At 45.0% G+C, this 17,962-nt stretch overlaps 2 protein-coding genes across 3 annotated transcripts in view; both read right to left on the reverse strand.

Moving 5' to 3' along the window:
* Nucleotides 1–690: 690 nt before the first annotated feature.
* On the reverse strand, nt 691–7,790 carry P2RY4 (pyrimidinergic receptor P2Y4). 2 transcript variants are annotated; one of them, XM_065915489.1, is made up of 3 exons: nt 7,641–7,790; nt 5,892–7,026; nt 691–3,576 (listed from the first exon to the last, which is right to left on the reverse strand). In XM_065915489.1, the coding sequence occupies exons 1-2, from the start codon at nt 7,661–7,663 to the stop codon at nt 5,922–5,924; spliced, it is 1,128 nt and encodes a 375-aa protein (XP_065771561.1). In that variant the 5' UTR covers nt 7,664–7,790; the 3' UTR covers nt 691–3,576; nt 5,892–5,921. The 2 variants fall into 2 exon arrangements, with proteins under 2 accessions (XP_065771561.1, XP_065771560.1); XM_065915488.1 differs by having other exon boundaries at nt 7,542–7,663.
* PDZD11 (PDZ domain containing 11) overlaps nt 7,698–17,962 on the reverse strand; it is a 30,889-nt gene continuing 20,624 nt past the window's right edge. The window contains exon 7 of the mRNA XM_065915490.1: nt 7,698–7,829. Coding sequence (XP_065771562.1) covers nt 7,729–7,829 — 101 coding nt within the window. The 3' untranslated portion in view covers nt 7,698–7,728. The remainder of the gene's footprint in view (nt 7,830–17,962) is intronic.

Raw genomic sequence — 17,962 nt, forward strand, 5'->3', positions numbered from 1 at the left:
AGCTCTTCACATCAGGTAGCCAAAGTATTGGAATTTCAGCTTGAACACAAGTCCTTCCAATGAATATTCAGGACTGATTTCCTTTAGGATGGACTGGTTGGATCTCCTTGCAGTTCAAGGGACTCTCAATAGTCTTCTCAAACACCACAGTTCAAAAGCATCAGTTCTTCGGCACTCAGCTTTCTTTATAGAAAGAACTATTATTTGGCCCTGTTATTTACTTGGGGCCAAACTATCGTGGAGGTAATGAAGATAATGGCAACCTCCTTCAAAACGTCCCATGCACGCACTGCTACACTCAGTGCCCCCAACCCTGCAGCAGGCCACCGCCAACTGACGCCTCTGTCAGAGACTCCTGGACACTCATGAGCAAGTCTGGGTCAGTCTCTTGTGGGGTCACTGCTCCTTTCTCCTGGGTCCTGGTGCACACAAGGTTCTGTTTGTGCCCTCCAAGAGTCTGTTTCCCCAGTCCTGTGTAAGTTCTGGCAGCTCTATGGTGGGTTTAATGGTGACCTCTTCCAAGAGGGCTTATGCCATACCCAGGTCTGCTGTACCCAGAGCCCCTGCCCCTGTGGCAGTCACTGCTGACAAGCCTACGTTCCTTCACAGTATCTTTCCAATGCCCTCCAACTTCCACTACTCCTGAAGTGTTCCTGGATCTTCAGACTCCTTGGTCTGTGGTCTCTTAACATGGAAATATTCCCAGAAGAAGAAACATTAAATTACTACATGTAATCATTCTACAAATATTTATTAAGCACATGGGATAATAAAATAACAAACAATTATATTTTCTTAGCTCCCTAGATTCACAGAGTCTTGCCATAAACTGGAATACCTAAAGCTGAGATTACAATCTTCATTTTACAGATGATGAAACTGGCTCAGAGAGTCTGAGTGATTCACCCAAGTGACACACCTGATCCCCACTTTCATAACCAGGGCTCCAACTTAGTTCTTTGATCTTTAGTTCTATGCTCTTTCCTTTCTATCACAGGTAGAAACTCAAAACACACATAAAGGGTTAAATAACAGTTCAGGATAGTAGTATAAGCAATATCAAAAGACAATATAAGTGCCAAATGACTGACATAGACAATAATTACTGTAGGAGTGACCAGGAAGGTCACCGTGCAAAAGAGTCAGCAGAGAAGTCCTCAGAGGAAGTGGGACTTAAGCTTGGTCTTGGGTGTACATGCTAAGTTACTTCAATCATGTCTGACTCTTTGCAACACTATGAACCATAGCCAGCCAGGCTCCTCTGTCCATGGGATTCTCAAGGCAAGAACACTGGAGTGGCTTGCCATTTCCTTCTCCAATGATCTTCCTGACCCAGGGATCAAACCCATTTCTCTCAGGTCTCCTGCCCTGAAAGGCAGGTTCTTTACTACTAGTGCCACTTGGGGCCTTAGACACTGGGTAGGAAAAAGACTGGGAAAATAAAGGGAGGGCATTCAAGAGTGTGGGAAAGGAAGAATAAAAGTGGAGATGTAAGAAAGTGGAGGTCATATTTGGAAAAAAGAATGAGGAGATCAAAATAGCTGGAGAAGAGAGATTTGTACTGGGGAAGAATGGAAAATAAGACTGAAAAAGACATTCTTTAATTTCTTCTTCTTCTTCTGTATGTGTTTTTGTTTTGCATTTTGACAAAGCACAATCTTTATTCAGTGGCCAAAGAATGGAAAGAATGGTAACTAAGTTCACAGATCACCTTCTCACACACCTGGCAAGAGGGATTTAATTTTTAAGAGTAAAAACAAAGAGAGGAGAAGTGAAGCTAATGATGAGGAGGTATATGTACAAGTACTCTTGAATTTCTGACAAAAGAATTTCAACTTGCCTTGTAGACAATGGGGAACCATGAAAGAATTTTGAGTGAGAGAGTGAAACTGTGAAAGCAGTTTTGGGGCCAATTAATCTGGCAATATGCACTGAATATATCATGCGAGGAGAGATTAGAGGTAAGGAAGACCAGTTGGGAGGCAGTGACAGTCAGGGAGAAAGTGACAAGAGCCAGTATTAGAATGGCAGTGTGTGTGCTCAGTCATGTCACAAAGTTCAGACTCTTTGTGACCGCATGGACTGCAGCCCACCAGGCTCCTCTGTCCATGGAACTTTGCAAACAAGAATACTGGAATGGGATGTCATTTCCTACTCCAGGCGATCTTCTCAACCCAGGGATCAAACAAGCATCTCTTGCATCTCCTGCATTGGCAGGTAGATTCTTTATCACTGCACTCACTTGGGAAGCCCCAGAATGGTAGCACTGGAACCATAAAGTCACCTAAGCTTGAAAACATTCAGGAAACTCTGACTCTTTGCCCTCCCTATTTCATAAGATTCAGACATTTATTCCCTCATCATGTCAATTACAATTGGCCTTCTTTTATAGAATGGTAGCACTGGAACTATAAAGGAAACAGGGAGGGCAAAGAGTCAAAGTTACCTGAGTATTCTCAAGCCTAGGTGACTTGAGAAAAGAAGATGCCATAAACAAATGAGCGAGACAAGTAGGGAAACTGGTTTAGGGAGTTTAGTTTTTGACAATTTGGGTTGGAAGTAACAATGGAAGATCCAAGTGAAATTGTCCACTGGGCAACTGAAGACATAAAGGTAGAGCTTGGGAGAAAGGTCAGACCTGGAACTGAGTTGGCCTGGTGTAATGGAAGGAGTTCTGGGATTCTGGGGCCCTGGGGCCTAGTCTCTGCTCTGCCCCTAACTTACTAAGTCATGAGCAAGTCATATCTCAGGACCTGTTTCCCCCTTTGTAAAGTGAAGCAGTGCCCAAGGCCCTAGAAGATTTCCAAGGTACTCTCAAGGACTATGAGTCAACTGAATTGTATTCACATGCATATATGCTCTCTCCAAGAGAAAAATCAAAGCTCAGATGAGGGGAGGGGATTAAATAATCCCCAAATGCTCTGACTATGACAGATTTTGGAACTCTGTTCACTTAGGGAATAAAAAAGAAAGAGCAGGAAGCAAAGAGAAGAAGTAATAAGAGTGAGAAAAGTAGGAAGAGAGAATGTTTTCTCTTTTTAACAGTTTTATTGAGATGTAGTTTATTTACTATAGAATTCACCATTTCTAAGTACACAATTCAATAGTTTTTACTATGTTCACAAGGTTGCAAATTACCAGAGAGAAATTTTAAAGCAAGGAGATAAAATAAGGAACTAAAGCTAAAAGGATTACAATAAATGGAATGGTTATATCAAATATGACAAAGGGTTAACATGTATGTCAAATAAAGAATACATTTATATAGAAAAGAATACCACTAAGATACCAATTCAAGAAGGATATGAACAGACAATTCACCCAAGAGAAAATACAAATAGTGAACATGTGGGAAAGTGTTCAATCCCATGAGTAATTAAAGAAATGAAATTAATAAGTTAAATGTTTAAGCCATCCAAAAAGATTTCTCATAAAGTCCAATACCAGGGCTGCAAGGGAACTGGAACACTCACGTGTCATTTTGATGTTGAAAATTTGTGCTGTCCTTTGGGAAACCAAGCTCTATGAAACCACTCATGCTCTTTGATCTGGTAATCCCACCCCTGGGAACTTGTCCTAGGAAGAGAATTACAAAGAAGGAAAAAGCAGCTATATGCATTAAATTATTCAAAGCACAGAAAAATTGGGAGTTACCTAAATGACCAATAATAGAACAGTCACATAAAATAGAATCTACTGATGGACAGAATTTTATGTCATCATTGAAATGATGAATATGAAAGACTGTAACACAAGGAGAGTATTTGCAATAAAAATTTTTAAAAAAAAATTTTAAAATATATGTACATTGATTGCATTTAAACCTATATATATATATATACACACACACATATGTATTATATAAACTAGAGAAGCATGGAACGTGGAAAAATGAAAAGAATTGTCTAGGGTTGTGAAGTAGAGGTGAATATTTTCTTTCAAATTTTTATTTTATATTGTCATGCTGTTTCTGTTTAGTTGCTGAATCTTGTCTGACTCTTTTGCAACCTCATGGACTGTAGCCAGCCAGGCTCCTCTGTCTATGGGATTTTCCAGGCAAGAATACTGGAGTGGGTTGCCATTTCCTCCTCCAGGGGATCTTCCTGATTCAGGGATCAGTGGAATTTTTTAATGTGGCTTTTATTTTAAAAAAAAGCTTTAAAGTAGGTATGCAACAGAGTTAAGCAAAGAAGAAAAGTCAAAGGGGATGAAGGCAGAGAAAAGATCCTTAAAAGTTTTCCTTATGAGGCAATTTGTGTTCTAGGTACGGAAAAGTATAGAAAGGAAACCAGATCCAGAGAGTGAGGGGATGACTTCGTGGTGAGGAAATGGAATTCATGGTACTCTTCCCAGAAATTTGACAGTGAAATGAATAAGATGAATAGAATTTTTTAAAGACAAAATGAAATCTGTTACAGAAGAGACTGAAAGTGATGAAGAAGGACAAACAAAGGAAAAGGAAAGTGGCCCTTGATATCTAAAGAGGAAGAGGGAGCCCTTAAAAGAATGCAAAAGGGAACTCAGGGACATTGGAGTATTTTTTTCCTGCAGACCAACCCTAACCTTACTCTCCACAGAGACCCCACAGAAGCCAGGAGACAAGTAAGGGATCAGAGTCAGATAAGCAAGGGCAGGGCAAAAGGAAAGGAAGGCTGCAGATTCAGGAGACCAAAGGGCTGGAAGGCGATTTACAGTGGATGCCTAGAAGTGTAAGCCTACCCTTCTCACAGAAGCCTGCCCAGAAATTCTTCCCATGGCTTGAGGGTTAGCTCCCCAAGTTTCACATCCCACCTCCACTCCTAGCAGCCTGTAAGCACAAAGATGGTGCTAGAGAGGAGTGACTGGATGGCAAACTCTGAGGGAAGTTGTCCTAGCCCCTGTGCCTTGCCCTGTCCTCAAAGTCCTAAAGCATGATCTGAAAAAGCTGGTGACAGATTTATCATTTATCTAGGACAGGAGCCAGAGAAAGGGGAGTGACCAGTGAAGAGCCAGCTGTGGGCCTCAGTCCCTGTCACCACCCCGATCTCTGCACAAACCTGCTCCACCCTTTGGTGCTGGAATTTATGCCATAGACACGAGAGCTCCTCCCTCCTATCCTGAGCCATCCACTCTGCCTTTCATTAAGTACAGGAGAGCTGTCAAATATGTTCTCAGCAAACATCATAAAGAAGGGCCAATCCCATTCCTGTTCCAAAGGCCATTATCAGCTGGGGTTCTGCCCCTGAAGCTTCTCAAGGTCCCCACCCGAAAAGAAGACTTCCCACCCCATGAGAGGGCTCCCTCTCTATGTCGCGGCTACATACCACTCAACAGAGCCATGTCTCCAGCTGCATGTGGGGACCCTGGAAGGCAGGCTGTCTGGACTGTGCCCTAGTTCAGCGCCTGGGTAAGCAGGACCATCCTGTCTTCCAGGGGAAACCAGGGAGTGGGTGTGGGCGCTATATATGTCACATCCCAGGCACCTGTGATATGCTGAGGCCCCCACTTCTTGATTCTGGCTATCACCGTCAAATAAGTCAGCCCAATCCTGAGATCACCCCAGCTTCTCCACCCCTCCAGTTAAATGCTCTGGTCTGGCTGAAGGAATGCATGCTGTACAAGGAAACAGGGGGAGAGGCCAGAAATCATGTAGGACTAAGAAACAGGACCAGTGGCCTCAGGAAGGGGACAGAAACAAAGAGAAAGGAGTTGAGGAAAAAGAGTGGCTTCTAGTGTTTTGGGCTAAAAAGGAGAGGGCAACTGAAGGGTTTAGGAGTGATAGGGTCACATGTGATTTCTCTGGCTCCTCCTAAACCTTAAGATGAGGGCCTCTTTCCAGAGCCCAGAGAAGAGGAGAAAGCAGCCAAATCCGGTGTCACTATTAGGTTCCCCCCCTTCTGCCCTGCACTCACCCCCTTTCTCTCACTTCCAAGCTTCCAATGTTACAAACTATCTGCCCGAGGGGTGGGGCAGCTGCTGTCCTGGGAGGCAGCTGTCCACCTGCAGCTGCTGTCTTTAGGCAGGGACACCAGCACCAGAGAGGAGGCAGTCCTGGGGGGCTGGGGCCTCCTACCCCTGCAGAGTCGCTGGAGCTGACGTCGGTACTTTTCCCCAGTGAGCAAATAGAGCACAGGATCCAGGCAGCTATTGGCGCTGGCCAGAGGCCGAGTCACTTTGTAGACCAAGTTGACGATGTTCAGCACCCTGCAGTCAGCTTCCAACAGCCTTGCCAAGTAATAAATTGTGCGGGTGATGTGGAAAGGCACAAAGCAGATAGCAAAGACAGTCAGCACCACAGCGATGGTACGCAGAGATCGCAGACGGGAAGATGACTGGGTGGCCCCTGGCAAGGGCCGATACAGGCGCTGGGCCATGCGTCCATAGCAGACAAGAGTGACCAGGCAGGGCACACCAAAGAGAAGCCCCATGACTGCCGAACTGAAGTGCACATAATGGTCAAATTCCTCAGGCCGAGTGGTGTCGTGGCACAAGATGGTGTCCCCCTTGAGGCTGGTGGTGACGAAGAACAGGTTGGGCACGAGACAGCCAGCTACGACCAACCAAACTGACAGGCAGAGAAGGCCAGCAAGGCGTGGGCGGCCCCAGCGCAGCGCCCGCAGTGGGTGGCAGATGCCCAGGTAGCGGTGCACACTAATGCAGGTGAGGAAAAGAACACTGCAGTAGAGGTTCCAATAGAAGAGAAAGCGGATGAACTTGCAGAGCCCAGTGCCAAAGGGCCAGTGGTTGCGGGCCGCGTAATAGTAGACAAGAGTGGGCAGTGATAGGACATACAAAGTATCTGACAGGGCTAAGTGGAACATGTAGGTGGCTGTTGCATCCCACGGTCGGAGGCGAAAGAGGAAGAGCCAGATGGTCAGGGTGTTGAGGCCTAGGCCCAGCAGGAAGACAACTGCATAGGTCACAGGCAGCAGGAAGAACTTGAACTCCTCGTTAAACTGGCAGTCCAGTTCCATCTCACTGTTGTCAGGATTTGAGTGGGCGCCTAAGGTTGTGAACAGCAAGGACTCTGTACTAGCCATGGTCCCCCTAGAGACAGAAAGCACAGAAGTGAGGGTAGCTGGATTTCCCTGGCCCCCTAGCCCTAACCTGGGGAAAGAAAGCAGAGAATAGGGAGGGCAATGGTTGAGGCACAAGTAGGGGTTGAGAGGATACATCTGGAGGTAACCTAGGCCAGCCTGGCTTCTTCCAGAGATCCCTTGGTCCAGCCCAGGGAGTAGTAGGTAGCAGGCAGCACTGGGGCTCAGGAGGGCAGTGAGTAGATTTGGATTGCTCTTCTGCAGCTAACTCTGTCCTTCAGAGCTTAGCTAGTTGAAGGGAGTTGGGGCCTACCAGGACCAGTGTGGGAAGATACCCAGACCCAAATTTTCTCCCAGCTCATCAGAAGAGCGATATCCTGTGAAGAGGGCATCTCTCCACACAGTGACTTCTCTCCCCTGGTCCCAGTGTCTCTGTACTACAGTGATCTCTGACGCCTTCCCCCAGCCTGGGCCAGCCCAGAACCCATTGCCACCCTTACGGAAGAAACTTGACATGTCTCCTACCTGGTCCCCTTGAGGTTGAGCCCAGCTGACTCTGTCACCCTTCCCCTTGGCAGCCAGAGGGCATAACCAAGGAGGCGGGATTGGGGGTGGGGCTTGTACCTCCTTGCGTCCTGGGAAATCATTAGCGATAGCAAGGCCCATCAAGATTGGGAAACTGCGGTCCAGCGAGATTACTATTTAACAGCTTCTAAATGACAGTAGGAGAAAGTACACAAGGAAACATCCAAGTTGACACAGGAAGAGCCAGGTGACTGGAGATAACCAAACCTGAAGGACGATCATAGAAATCTGTATGAGCAGAAAAATGGGAAATGAATGTTAACATGGGTAACACATTGAAAAATTTTAGAAAATCTAAACTACTGATATAAATCTTAACTCCATGTGCATCTAATGATAAGAAATGTATATATAGCACTAACTACATGCAAGGCACTGTTCTAAATGCTTTATACTTATTAAGGGCTTTACAAGCTCTCTGAAGTAGCTATCATGATTATCCCTACTTTACTGATGAGAAAACTAAGGCACAAAGAGTTGAAGTATTTAATTAGTAAAGATTTGAACCCAGGCAGGCTGGCTTTTGAACCAGGTTCTAACATCCATGGACTTAATTGCTGCCAGGGTTCAGCCTCGGCAGGATCCAGGGGATACCCTCAGGATGAATGGCGTCAGCGAGAGAGAGAGAGAGAGAGAGAGAGAGAGAGAGAGAGAGAGAGAAGACACGTGAGACCAGCCTTGATAGGGCCAAGTCTGTGTTTTACTTTTTGACAACCGGTTTTATACCCTTTCACAGAACGTTTTCAAGGTACAAGATGCTTACTCATGATTACACAGGATTAGCATTACATCATTTTGATTTTTAGGAAAAGCAGGATTTTTTTTGCTTTCTAATTCTATAGTAATTCTTAGCACATGAGCTTCTGGCCTTGGGGCTATTAACATTTTATGCAGGTCAGGTGATTGTAAACCTATTTTCCGTTTTTACGGTGACCTTAACTGAAAGGTAACAGTGTCATAGGAAATAGTACAGAGTAGAATTATATTCTTGTTAATACAAAAATTAATCTTTCTGCAAAAGTTGTCAGTTGCGTTTATCTAAGAAGTTTACCCCATACTGACTCTGCGACTTTGGTGAGGCAGCTTCTGCCTAGCACTCCTGACTGACAATTAACAACCATCTCATTGTTACCACACTAGGGCTAAGTTCTTATTTCTCTAGATCTTTAACTATATTAACAATGGTTTCTATAACACAACCTTAGCACATTAAAGGCAAAAATACAGCAAGCAAATCACAACCCAATAACCACCTATAGAATAATTTTTCTTATGTTTTCTAATAGGACTCCTTTACCCCTTAAAAGGGCTCTATATCTATTAGGGCTTTTATATAATCAGGTTCTTTATGCTATTTTATGATTAGGATATTATAAGCAATCATGCATATTAGTACCAAGGGCATAAATGCATTTGGCTAACAAACTACCAGCAAAGGAGTTTAAATGAAAAGACTCCTTTCACCCTGAATAATCTCATAAAATACCACACCCTGGGAAACTTATTGATTAAAGTTCTAAATTGATTCTTATTTGGGAAGAGATCGGGAAGGCCTTCCTGCCTGTGTCAGAGAAATTAGAGAGTAGTTCATTGAGGCATCAGAAAGACAGATATCATCTTTAAGGTGAGCGCCGGGGGCAGCTTTTCGAAATCCCTGAAAACCTGATCTGCCTTGCCTGTCAGGTTTTCTTCTCGTGACCTTGTCATGGGTGGGATCTCGTGAGCTGGCCTTTTCGAAACCCCTGAAAACCTGATCCGCCTTGCCTGTCAGGTTTTCTCCCTTATGGCCTTGTTAGGGGTAGGGTCTCATGTGTTGGCTCCCAGCAAATTGCTCTCTCAGTGGCCTCTCTAAGCCACTGGCCATAATCTAGGAAAGGATAAGCAAATACTTTCTGAGAGCCTACTATGTGCTTGGTCCAGCTCTAGGCACTGGTAGTTCACCAGTACTAAACAAAACAAAAACTCCTACTCTAATGAAGCTTACATACTGGTGGGAAGGAAAAGATAATAAAATTAACAAGTAAAATATACAGATCATGATCATTGCTATGGAAAAAAGTATAGGAGAAAAAGAAAACAGAGAGTGTTTCTGTTTTAAATATTAGGGTGACTTTTAAACAAAGACCTGGTGGCTCAGATGGTAAAGCGTCTGTCTGCAATGTTGGAGACCCGGTTCGATCCCTGGGTCGGGAAGATCCCCTGGAGAAGGAAATGGCACCCCACTCCAGTACTCTTGCCTGGAAAATCCCATGGACAGAGGAGCCTGGTAGGCTACAGTCCATGGAGTCACAAAGAGTCGGACACGACTGAGTGACTTTACTTACTTAAACAAAGACCAGATGATTGTGAGGAAGAGGAAACACAGAGATGAGGTCAGAGTGTTCAGCACGAACCAAATCATGAAGGTCCTTGGAAGACATTGTGAGGACACCTTGGCTTCTTCTTTCAGTGATTGAAAAGCCATTGAGGGTTTAGAAGAGACAAGTGTCAGGATCTGATTCACATTTTAGAAGGCTCCCTGGCCAGCTCTATGTTGAGAACAAACTACAGGATGGTGTACACAGGAGGAAGACCAGATCATAGGCTACTGCCAATAAAGATGATGGTGGCTTGGACCACAGTGGTGAAGGTTGTAAGAAGTGGCAGATTCTGGCCAGATTTTGAAAGTAAAGACAACAATAGTTATTGATAAGGGATATAAGAGAAAGAGAGGAGTCAAGAATAACTCTCAGATTTCTGGCCTGAGCAACTGGACTTGACAAAGATGAGGAAGGCTCTGGGAAAAGTAGATCTGGGGAAAGATGAGGTTTTTTTCACCTGCCAATTTCAAGAGTCCTATTGAGCTGGAAAAGACTCTGATGTTAGGAAAGATTAAAGGCAGGAGGAGAAGGGGACAACAGAGGATGAGTTGGTTGGATAGCATCACTGCCTCAGTGTACATGGCTTTAAGCAAGCTCTGGGAGATGGTGATGGACAGGGAAGCCTGGCATGCTGAAGTCCATGGGGTCGCAAAAAGTCAGACACCGGGTGACTGAACAACAATTACACACGTAAGAGGAGGTGGTGAGGACATGGTTCACTCTTCCCCAAGGATGCTAACCAACATGCTTCCCTTACAGTCTCTACCTCTTCCTACATGCCACCTCTCATCTCTCTGTCACCCCAGCAGACCCTTGTCTGAATACAGCCAAGAAAGAACAGATGCCAAACCTAGATGCTTAACAGGCTAGTACTAGGGAATGCAGAATTGTCAGGAGCTCTGGGCCTGAGGTTCCTGGGACTAACTAAGGTTGAGTGATTATGAAGGTCTTAGGCTCAGGAAGCAAGTTCTGGGCCTGGAGGACTCTGAGGGTGAGGTGGGTAGTGCTCTTGGGAAGGGAGAGATGACTGCAGCAGACCACTCTGAAGGGAGCTGCGAAGCAATGGAGACTCTGAACCTGATCTTCAGGTTCTAAGAATATTACCCAGCTGGATCCTGGGAGGAGGAGGCAGAGCTGCAGGGGAGGCTCTAGAAGTTAGAATCTAGATTTCCTGGAAGGTCCAGAAATCTCTTTGGGGGGAAAAGCCTGAATATCCTTGCCCAGTGGTGGGGAGTGTGAGACGGTGTGGATAAAAGGTAGGCGAGGCATAAGAGATCATAGCCTGAGTCCTGGGTAGCTGAACACTGTGATATTGCACAAAAGGCCCAGGTGTTTGGAGCCAGACACACCTGAATTCAAATCCTTGTTCTTCCACATATTAATTGTGTCACCCCAGATCCCTCTTCATAACTGAGTTTTCTCATCAGTGAAGTGGGGTCAATAATACCAACCTTTCAGGGTTTTCTGAATTGGTTAATAGATGTAAAAACACTTTGCAAACTATGTGTGCTAATGTGTTTAGTCATGTCTGACTCTTTGAGACCCCATGGACTGAAGCCCGCCAGGTTCCTCTGTCCATGGAATTTTCCAGGCACAAATACTGGAGTGAATTGCCATGCCTTCCTCCAGGGGATCTTCTGGATCCAGAGATCCAACCTGCATCTCTTATGTCTTTTGCATTGGCAGGTGGATTCTTTACTACTGTGCCACCTAGGAAGCCCCTTGTAAACCTTAAAATGCTGCTAATCTATGAAGTACTTCGTATTATTTACTCTGCTCCCTGGGATGGAGCTGGCTTCTTCAGAGGAGGACAAATGTGATCTGAGGCTTGGCATATACTCAAGAGGACACTCCAGTGTCCACAAAACTAGAGAAGCCCCAGCAGGAGCCAGTTTTTCTCCTACTGCTTCAAGCTGATTTAGTTTTGCCAAGTTTCTGCCAGTCCCTGGACATAGTTGCAGCTGCCGCCGCTGCCACCACTACCACCCAGTGGCTACTTCAGGAAAACACCTCTCCCAACATTCCCCAACCGGAAGTTAGCTTCCGCTGATGTCACCTAGGCCAAAAGGAATGCCTACGTTATGAAAGGCTGCAGACCAGACTGGCTCTCTCTTGTGAAACTCTTCCTCACTTTCATTTCTGTGACTTTACATTACTCTGATTCTCCTATTCCTCTGGATATTCCTTCTGTCTCCTTCCTTGGCTCCTTTCTGTCCTCCTTCCTCCAAATGTCCCCTTCCCCAAGGCTTATTCCCATAATCTCTTCTCTCTTTCCATTCTTCCATTGTTTATTCCTCTCTCCTTCTCTCCATCTCTCTCTCTCTCTCCATCCACTGTCATGATTTAACTTACAAGTTATGAATAACTATAATGACCAATGAACTGTGGTGTTGGAGAAGACTCTTGAGAGTCCCTTGGATTGAAAGGAGATCCAATCAGTCCATCCTAAAGGTAATCAGTCCTGAATATTCATTGGAAGAACTGATGCTGAAGCTGAATCTCCAATACTTTGGCCACCTGATGTGAAGAACTGACTCATTGGAAAAGACCGTGATGCTGGGAAAGATTGAAAGTGGGAGGAGAAGGGGACAAGAGAGGATGAGATAGTTCAATGGCATCACCGACTCAATGGACATGGGTTTGAGTTAACTCCGGGAGTTGGTGATGGACAGGGAGGCCTGGCGTGCTGAAGTCCATGGGGTCGCAAAGAGTCAGACACGACTGAGTGACTGAACTGAATTGAACTGAACTGAGGTTCCAGCATACAGATCTGTCTCCAACCAAATTTCTCTCTCACATTCTTATCACATTTGATTTCTACTGAGGTTATGGCACATACCACAGACTGCCTGGAATTATACTCATTTGTGTTTTTATGTATCTCCTCCAGATCTTCCCACGCCCAAATCATACCCAGAGTTCCCTAAGAACAAGAATTTGGTTTTACTTCTGTCTTTCTCAAAGCCTTCCAGGTAAAGTTATGATGATATATGTTCCAGGATTTTTCCCCCCAAATTATACACCTTGTTGTCCAAAAAATGTCATTCATTTCAATATTAAGAAAGTAGATAAATCTTATACAAGAGCCTATGAGCTATGTTGTTTTAGTCAAGTCCGACTCTTTGAGACCCCATGGACTGTAGCCCACCAGGATCCTCTGTCCATGGGGTTCTCCAAGCAAGAATACTGAAGTGGGATGCCATGCCCTTCTGCAGGGGATCTTTCCTACCCAGGGATTGAACTGGCATTCCTTACATCTCCTCCATTAGGCAGGTGGGTTCTTTACCACTAGCGCCACCTGGTGTTGAATAAATATTTGTTGCATGAATGAACAGTCTTTGTTACAGTTAGTTGAATTGAATGATTCTCACATCTATAATCTAAGCCCTGTATTTATTGTTTGCTGTAACATGTATCCACTTGGGTATCTCACTGATATCTAGAATTTAGTGTGCCAGGCAAAGTTCATTATCTTCTTTCCCATGAGAGAAAGGAGCAACATGGATACTGTTGCTGCTGAGATCCTTTGGTGCCCCTTCTCTTCCAGTCTTCCCCCTCTTGGCCCCTCATATCTAATATTCATAAATGTCTTGATGACAGTTTCTCTGCAATGTTAACTGTTTCCCTGGGGCCTAAAGAAGGATAAGGGAGAAAGGCATGGTTTCTAATCTCTTTCTCTGAGTTGGGGGTGGGGGGAGTGGGGAGGAAGGAAGGAAGGAAGAACAGGAGAGAAAAGTGAAATAGTAGGGGAAATGCAGGCTTTGGAGTCATACAGACTTAGAGTTTACCTATGGCTTCATCACCTACTAGCTATAGGACTGTGGATAAGTATTCCTAAATTTCTATTTCCTCGTGTATAAAATGAGGATACTAGTAGCGACCTTGTTGTGAGGAGAAAATGAGGCAATGTGTCAACTCTCAGTGTCTGGCAGTTATCAGCCTCTTCATCATTAGGAATTAAAGTATATGTGAATTTGGAGGGTTTGGAGATTGAGAAGTTCACCCCAATTCCCTAGGTTTTCTTTGTGAGGTGAAAAAGTGAGGTCACCTGCTGAGAGTAAGGTGCAGTGTGGAGTGGAAAAAGACAGTCCCCACAGGCTTGATGGAAAGGAGTAGTAATCTGAAATCCTGAACAATCCAAATTTATTAGTAAAACATGGGAGACTGGCTGGTTCCATATAATTGTATTCAGGTTAGTGTTGTACCAGGGGTCTTTTCTAAAGCCTTCCCTTTTAGTGTTTCTAAATGCTCTTTATCTCCAGCAAGGCTGTTAACAACTTTAGACCAGAGGCCAGAACCTCTGTGTCCAGTACCTAGGCCAGCAGGGGAAGTCTGTTTCTACTATTTGATTAGTCTGCCTCCTCTCCATCCTCCCACACTGATACAGTGCCATTGTCCACACGCCACTTAAGTCTGCTGGTATGCTGTCAGCTGCAATAACAGAATACTCCAACTGGGGAATACGTGTAACTCAATGGCTGATTCGTGTCAATGTATGACAAAACCCACTGAAATGTTGTGAAGTAATTGGCCTCCAACTAATAAAATAAAATTAAAAAAAAAAATAAGGAAATATATAATCTAAGTCCAGGAGCAGGGAGCTTTAACATTGTCATTAAAAAATTCTTTATAGGAAGAGAGACTCTTTCCATCTTTCTGATCTGCACCCCTCAGCCTGTTGTTCAGCAACCCTCATGGTCACAAGGTGGCTGTTTTATTTCTGGCATTGCATCCAAACGTGGAAATACCACTGATGATAGGGCTCTCTTCCTGTGTGTTTATTTTTATTATTCAGGAAACCTTTCCCAGAATCGCCCTACCATGCTTCCCCTCATATCTCAGTGGCCTGAGTTTCATTATCCCATAACTAAACCAACAACTGGCAAGAAGGATGAAATGACCATGACAGGGCAAGAGGAGAAGTGAGCCATGTGGAGGAAGGTGGGGTACCTGAAAAATGAGGATTCTGTCCACAAGAAGGAAGGGCAAGGACTTCCCTGTGGTCTACTGGATAAGACTCCAGGCTCTCGATGCAGGGGACCCAGGTTTGATCCCTGGGTAGGGAATTAGATCCCACATGCTGCAACTAAGACCCAATGCAGCCAAATAAGAAAATAAATAAAGACAGATAGATACAGATATATAAAAAGAATCCACCTGCCAGGGCAGAGGACAGGGATTTAGTCTTCGGTTGGAGAAGATTCCACATGCTATGGGCAACTAAAGCCCATGTGCCACAACTACTGAGTCCGCATGCTTTAACTACTGAAGCCCATGTGCCTAGAGCCCCTGCTCCACAACGAGAAGCCACCATGATGATAATCTTGTCCACTGCCAGAAGAGTAGCCCCAGCTCTCTATGCAACTAGAGAAAGCCCAAGGGCAGCAATGAAGACCCAGCTCAACCAAAAATAAATGAATTATAAAAACAAAAAGAAGGAAGTGAGAGATGCCTATTGAGTTGATAAACAATCCTGTCTGCTACGATGCCTTATGGAATAAGCCAACCATTTCTCACTCAGAGATCTGATCATCACTTCCTAACTGGAAGGGTGGGTTTGGAAATATCATTGGGGTGTGCAGAGTGAGGGCACATAAAGACCTGAAAATAGCTCTCCCCTTAATCTATCACAGGGGTCAGATACTTCACCATTAGAGATGCATTCCTTTGCCTTCTTACTCTTGCCTCCTCATAAAATGTAAATGTATGTGCTAAGTCACTTCAGTCCTGTCCAACTCTGTGTGACCCTATAGATTATAGCCTGCCAGGCTCCTCTGTCCATTGGGTTCTCCAGGCAAGAATACTGGAGTGGGTTGCCATGCCCTCCTCCAGTGGATCTTCCCAACCCAGGGATTGAACCCATGTCTCTTACATCTCCTGCACTGGCACTTTACCATTAGCACCACCTGGGAAGCCCTAAAATGAAAATACTCCTGATCGAAATGAAACCAGAGTAATGGTTCTCTTTCGGAGACTACTAACTGGAAAGGGACACGAGGGAATTTCCTGGGGAGCTAGAAATGTTCTATATCTTGATCTGGGTAGTAGTTACATAGCTGTAGTAATTTCCTATTACTGCTGCAAAAAAGTTACCACAGATTTGATGGCTTAAAATACCATTTATTCTTTTACAGTTCTGGAGCTCAGAAGTCCAAAATCAGGTTCCCTGGGCCAAAACCAAAGTATCAGCAGGGCTATGCCTGAACTGTGACAGCCACCTTGCAACCATGAGGGACTACGGGAGAGAATCCGTGTCCTTGCCTTTTCCAGTTTCTAGAGCTGCATTCCTCCATCTTCCCTTCCTCCATCTTCCAAGCCTGTAGCATCGCATCTGGCTGCAATCCTCATATTGCCTTCTGTCTCAGCAGTCAAATCTCCCTCTGTTTCCCTCTCATAAAGAGACTAGTGATTACATTTAGGGCCCACCCAGATGATCCAAAATAGTCTCCCCCCTCTCAAGATCCTAAATTTAATCACATCTGCAAAGTTCCTTTTTTCCATATAAGGTAAAATTCATTGCTTCCTGGGATTAGGACCTGATATCTTTGGAGGCCCATTATTCAGCCTTCTACAGTAGGTAAAAATTCATCAAGCTGTGCAATTGAGATTTGTGCATTTTACTTTCGCTAAATTATACCTCAGTCAAGAAATGCACATACTTCAGGAAAAGAGAGAATGATTTAAGTTCAATCATAGTAATGAATTAAAGGCCTACCAGATCTACTTTCTTCCTGCTGGGAGGACCATAGACCTGATTTGAAAGAGAGGCTAAGCTTCAAATGTGGGTCTAAAGACAAAAATAGGTTGAAGCCTAGTCCAAAAGAACATTCATTCTCACTTCACCTTCCCCATGGACATCAACCTTCCCCTCAGAGTCTGGGCTTCTAGCTCTAGCTAAAGAAGCAGAGTTACAATGACTAAAAGCCAAGGCCCTGGGATGCATACTGACAGGGAATGGCAAAGGCTAACATGGTTATTTGGGCAAAGAGAATACAGGACAGCTGTATTCAGCACCCACAGTGGCGAGCGGGAGGTAGGGAAGGCCCAGCCCCTGAGCCACAGCCGTGGCCACCCTGTGAGGAATGGACAGGCTGTCCTGGAGGGTTGAGGCTGCATAGGTAGGTACTGAAGCCCAGCTAGCGCTATGGTGAGGTAAAGTAGGGTGGGGTCCCGTACCCCCAGAGTTTGGAGATCCTGTCTCTACATCCTCCATGTCCATGAAACCTGGGCCTGTGTTCTATGGGAAGGACGGTCAAGAAAGGAAGATTACTTTTGTTGCTGCCATTGCAGGGGTCCTGGCAGCTGCAGGACAGAAATATCTTTAATTCCATGAGTGGTCATATGAGGTGAGGGAAGCTGCTTAGGGCCTATAGCGTGGACTTAGTTTTAGGGATTGGAGCGAGTCAAGGGCTGAGGGCGCGAATGGGGGAAGGTTGACTGTGGCAGGGGCAGACATGTAAAGATGTCAATTGCTTTTTCTGTCCACAGGCAACATTCTGCTGGGATAACCTGCCCCTGGGCCAAGAATCTTGTGTTACCTTCCTCTTCAACAAGAAAAGAAGTTCAAGGCTCACAGATGTGTGCACACAGCTCAGTACACTCAGCCTCCCCTGCCCACTCCACCCCCATTTACAGGAGATCTACTCCTGCTGTGCACATAATCTGGGATAACTGGGTCTCTAAACATTACTTCAAGAGCCCCAAGTCCCAAGTAGCGGTGGGCTAGGGAAAGGGTGCTCTTTCCCATACCCTTGGCTTTTGTGTGGCCTGTTATACCTGCTCAAGAGATACAGAAAGACTGGAATGTGACACAAGACTCTCCTTTCAGAATCACAAAGGCTTATACTTTGAGCCTTCCTATTTCTATCTCTCACCTTGCATTTCTTTTAATGTCCCCAACTCCCCTTTGATCCCAGTCCTCAGGTTCAAGGCCTCATGAGGCCAAAACCCTGTAGTTCCTTTTCTCAAGCTCCCCTGACTTTAACACCATCAGATTCAACC

This window comes from Muntiacus reevesi, chromosome X (assembly GCF_963930625.1).
Source record: "Muntiacus reevesi chromosome X, mMunRee1.1, whole genome shotgun sequence".
Classification (NCBI taxonomy): Eukaryota; Metazoa; Chordata; class Mammalia; order Artiodactyla; family Cervidae; genus Muntiacus; species Muntiacus reevesi.

Excerpts from the sequence above, each read along its gene's own strand:
- P2RY4 (XM_065915488.1), bottom strand. The coding sequence starts at position 7,663 with ATGATTTCCCAGGACGCAAGGAGGTACAAGCCCCACCCCCAATCCCGC. Across the intron at positions 7,027-7,541 it reads CTCAACCTCAAGGGGACCAG|GGGGACCATGGCTAGTACAG; the intron begins GTAGGAGACATG and ends TTCTGTCTCTAG.